We start from the raw sequence: 4,972 nt of genomic DNA, 5'->3' as shown, positions 1-4,972 counted from the left end.
GAGAAGACAAAACAGTAATCAAACATTACAGGCAATTGTTCAACAAGGTGATATGTCTTAACTTACTATAGATACAGAAACTTGAGCAATAAATAAAATCCCAAGGAGTTCATAGTAACTACCAAAAAAAGAAGTTCATAGTGACCACAGAAATGTGTGAATGTTTGAAGCAACCAGATTGTATTTTGTGCCAAGCAAGGCCAAAAGTAACCTTAGAGTTGAATTACTTCCTCATTTGAGGAACCATAGTTGAAAATTGACAGATAGGTTGTGGGTGGCTTTGTAAAAGGCTTACTGAATAGGGCCTAGCTAAGGAGTTGTGATTTTGCAGAGGAAAGGACTGGTCTAGAAAAAAGTTCTCTTAACTTGGTAACAAAGAGAAAAAAAATCTCTACTTTCCTCCACGAATAAAAGTTAACTTGATCCATGAACAAAAGTCTGGGTAAATAAAAATATTTGACTTTTGTAATTTTAAAGATTTTCAATGAATTTTGATGGTTATTTTTCTTTAGCATTTTAACTCTGTGAGAAATTGTTTTATTCCAGATGATCAGAAAGAAGGCTTGGGATAAATAGACTTCCTCTTAGTGTTTGCTGAAGAAATTTCAAAGTCCATAGAGGAGTGATGTTTCTTTCCTTCAGTGTTTCTGATTGTACAAGTCTGTGTAAATAGTCTATAATCTGTTTGCCATTTTTCTTCTTCCAGGACCTTTGAACTGTATATTTTGGAGTTAAAATTTTGGTTTTCTAGTTCAGTAACCTTCTTCCTTAAAATGTTAATGTCTTTATTGAATGAAAGGATGTCTTTATTTATGGTGGTTTGTTTGTGTTCATGAAAATGTATTCTGGTTTCTAATTCCTCCAACTGCTTCTGATAGAAATCAGTTATTTACGGGATTTTTGATACCGTGTTAACTATGTAGTTTATTTGGCTGAAAAGCTCAATCTGGACATTTTTAATATCTTGGGGTGTTAGCATTAGAATCATTTCATCCTTAATTTCACCTTGAGTATACTCACAGGAGGTCATAGCTGGATATATAGTTGAATATGGTTGCTGGTTCTTAGATTTCTGATAAAATATATATTTTTTATTTTTTTGGTTTTTAAGTCACACCTAGCAGCGCTCAGGGGTTACTCATGGCTCTGTGCTCAGAAATTGTTCCTGGTTTGTGGTTGGTGTCTTTATTGCTGTGGTGCTTTTCGAGATTTTTTTTTTAATTTTTTAGTATTGTTTCTCCCTTTTCCCCTTTCTTCTCTTAAACTGATATTCATATATTTATATATATTATAATGTATAATTATATTTATATTTATAATATTTATATTTATTCATAATATTTTATATTTATTTGTATTTATTTATAATATTTATAAATATAATATATATTTTATATTTATATATATTTATATTATATAATATATTTATAAATTATATTTATATATTTATAATGTATATTTATATTTATTTATAGAAGGACTCCTTCCACTTTTTGCTTGTGTGATTTTTGCCCCATTTTATTTTTTTTTCTTTCCATCAAACAGAACCACATAATTTGAACATCTTGTTTTGCCTCACAAATTGAGGACGAAATAATGGAGGGTATCAAGATCAGACAGTTGTATGAACATTAAGTAGAAATTAAAAAAAATGATCAGTCTTAAACACCAAATTTAAAACCAAAAACAACAGAATCGACACCCAATCTACAACATGCTAGACGCAGGGGAGAACACTTGTATTAGCAACCCAGAGGATATAGGAGGGGGATATGGGATGCATGCTGGGAACAGGGGTGGAGGGAGGACAACATTGATTGTGGGAATGCCCCTAATTAAATGTCATTATGTACCTAAAAATTATTGTGAAAGATTTGTAATCTACTTTGGTCAAAATAAAAATTAAAAAAAAAATGGTGCTGGGACCGGTGAGGTGGCGCTACAGGTAAGGTGTCTGCCTTGCAAGTGCTAGCCAAAGAAGGACCGTGAGTCAATCCCCCGGCGTCCCATGTGGTCCCCCCAAGCCAGGGGCAATTTCTGAGCGCTTAGCCAGGAGTAACCCCTGAGCATCAAACGGGTGTGGCCGAAAAACAAAACAAAAAAAAAGAATGGTGCCAAGAAATCACTCCTGGTAAACATGGGAGACCATATGAGATGCTTGGATTTGAACCACCATCTGTCCTGGATTGGCTGCCTGCAAGGCAAACGTCCTACTTCTGTGCCATCTCTCTGGCCCAATTTATGATAAATATTTTAAGATACTGTTTGAATTTTGAAATACTTAAAATTAGCTTCTTCATAGCCGCTAGAACCACAAAGAAAGCCTTCATCCTAAGCTCCATTCTTTGAGCTGTACAGACACCAAGATCTCTAGATACAGAGGTCTGATTTTACCATCCATGACAAAGCAGAAGTCTTCCATACACCACAAAAGCACAGAGGGGAGAGTAAATGATCATGCAAGGAGTCTATAGTTAATCCAATGACAGTATACTTCAGGGGTGGACAAACCCTGTATCTCCTAGGCCAAGGGAATTTCCTCTATAATGTCCCCAATAGCTACTGTGCCTATGCAGGGGAGGGGGAAGGGAAAGCACAAAATAATCCTTTTATCCACATATATATTTATTAATTGATTGATTTTTTGACTTCTTTATTTTGATGTAAATATTGAAGTTGATGTCTTCACTTTTATTTTATTTTATTTTTCTCTTTCTTTTTGCACTTCAGCATGGTTTGATTTCAGGACCGAGACTATTGTGTGGTGCTTGTCTTTATTGCTGTAATGCTCACTGGATATTTTATTTGATATTTCTTTCTGTATTGTTGTGGTGTTTCAATCACCTTTTTCCTGTCCTCTCTCAAACTGAGGTTGAAAGCCTCTAAGGACTCAGCCCATTTTCAGCTTATTTGATTTTTTTTTTACCCCATTCTATTGCTTTTCTTTCCTTCAAACAAAAGTGCATAATTCGAACTATCTAGCTCCGCCTCTCAAATAGAGGGGGAAACAAGGGAGAGTACTAGGACCAAACAGATATATGATTACTAATAGTAAGCTAGACACAGAGGGGACCACTTACTTCAGCAGCCGGGGGTGATGGTGGCAGATATGGGCTGCAGGAAGGGAACGGGGATGGGGGGAGGACAAATTTGGTGATGGGTATTCCTCTGATTCAATGTTAATATGTACCTAAAATACTACTGTGAAAGATACATAAGCCAATATGGTCAAAATAAAAATAAAAAAAAATCAGTTTCTTTCTAGTAGCAGTACTCTTTTTTGGGGGGGCACATCCGGAGGAGCTCAAGGTTTACTCCTGGCTCTGTGCTCAAAAATCGCTCCTGGCTCGAGATCCATTTGGGATGTTAGGGATCAAACCTGCCTCTGTCCTGGGTCAGCCGTGTGCAAGACAAACATACTGTGCTACCACTTCTGCTCCAGCTTTTACTCTTTTTTTAAAAAATGTGTACATCTTTCATAATGAAAAAAGTCAAAGTATTGGGAAACCTGAACAAAGGAAAAGCTGTCAGAATGAGATGGTTCTTCTTTTACTATTTGTTGGGTGTTTTTCTTGGTAACATCATAGAAAGTTGTATGAAGAGCTTTAATAGTAAACACATTCTTCAGTGGATTGCTTCTTACAGGACATTTTACTGCAGAACTCTATGAAGTTATGGTCAACTGTATAGACTTCTTCATTTGGTAATTCTTTCTTTTTTCAAATAATTTTTATTTTGACCAAAGTGGATTACAAATCATTCACAGTAGTATTTTAGGTACATATGCTAATTCTTGACCAGATGCTAATGTGACAATGGCCACTGGCTAAAAATTGTAAACTTTTAGACCTATGGTAGAAATTCTTAAAATTTTGGTCATAGATATAAATTTTTGTAGAAACTGAGAAATATATACTTTTGTTTTAGTGAATTATAAAGGAAAATTTTAAGTGATAATACATTGTTGTAAGCCAAGGATGTTAACTGAATGGATTAGTGAAAAATAATATTTTTAAAGGAAAAATAGTGAGAGATATGGCATTGCTTATATATATTTAATTATCTTTATTTAAACACTATGATTACAAATATGATTGTAGTTGTATGATAACAGTCATATAAAGAACACCCCCCTTCACCAGTGCAAGATTCCCACCACCAATTTCCCAGATCTCCCTCCTCCCCACCCCACCCACACCTGTACTCAAGACAGGCTTTCTATTTCCCTCATTCATTCACATTGTTATGATAGTTTTCAGTGTAGTTATTTCTCTAACTGCACTCATCACTCTATGTGTTGAGCTTCATGTCATGAGCTGCACCTACATGGGAAGATGGGGGGAATTAAGGGTTGGACTGAGGCAGTTAAAGATTAGATATGAGCTTTGTAGGGCAGTATCAAGGTCACAATACAAGTTGAATATTATACATATATAAACTGTATGCATACAATACTGTCAATAGGAGACCAAGGAGAAAAAATTTCCAGTGACTGTCCCAACATAAACCAGTGCTAGAACGACCCGCCATCCTCCCAAAGCACATTCCCATTACTGTAAGGAGAGGTAGGGGGAAAGCCTGATGACCCCTATAGAGCCCACCTGGACTGGCACCCTGGGAAGGCCTGGAGTCAGGGGAAAATGAGAGGGATGGTCGGGGGCCTGCCAATCATCCCAGCACTCCTCAGGCAAGGGAGAAGGCCTCTGGCATGGGGACTCCCCAAACCCCATACCTGGCAAGAGCTGGCCTCCAGAATCAAAGGGGAAACTAGAAGCCAGATATTTGCCCACCCTTCTCCTCATACACATCCCTCCTGGAGTACAAAAAAAGGAGGAAAGCCTGAGGACCCCTAAGAATCCACCTGAACCCACTTCTGGCCATCTGAACCGGCACCCAGGGAGCGCCTGGAGTCCAGGGAAAAAAGAGGGGGACAGCTGGGGGCCTGCTAAGCCTCCCAGCACTACCCAGGCTA

The 4,972-nt window shown here is 37.2% G+C and overlaps 1 protein-coding gene across 1 annotated transcript; it reads right to left on the bottom strand.

Moving 5' to 3' along the window:
- Positions 1–391: 391 nt before the first annotated feature.
- Positions 392–1,030, bottom strand: CCDC54 (coiled-coil domain containing 54). Its single transcript, XM_049785601.1, is given in 4 exon segments — positions 392–481; positions 483–534; positions 575–690; positions 692–1,030. Coding segments are annotated over 4 exon segments (597 nt in total).
- Between the last annotated feature and the right edge of the window lie 3,942 nt (positions 1,031–4,972).

Source organism: Suncus etruscus, chromosome 13 (assembly GCF_024139225.1).
Source record: "Suncus etruscus isolate mSunEtr1 chromosome 13, mSunEtr1.pri.cur, whole genome shotgun sequence".
Lineage (NCBI taxonomy): Eukaryota > Metazoa > Chordata > Mammalia > Eulipotyphla > Soricidae > Suncus > Suncus etruscus.
Note: the sequence above shows the minus strand (reverse complement) of the source record. Positions and strands in the feature narration are given on the sequence as shown.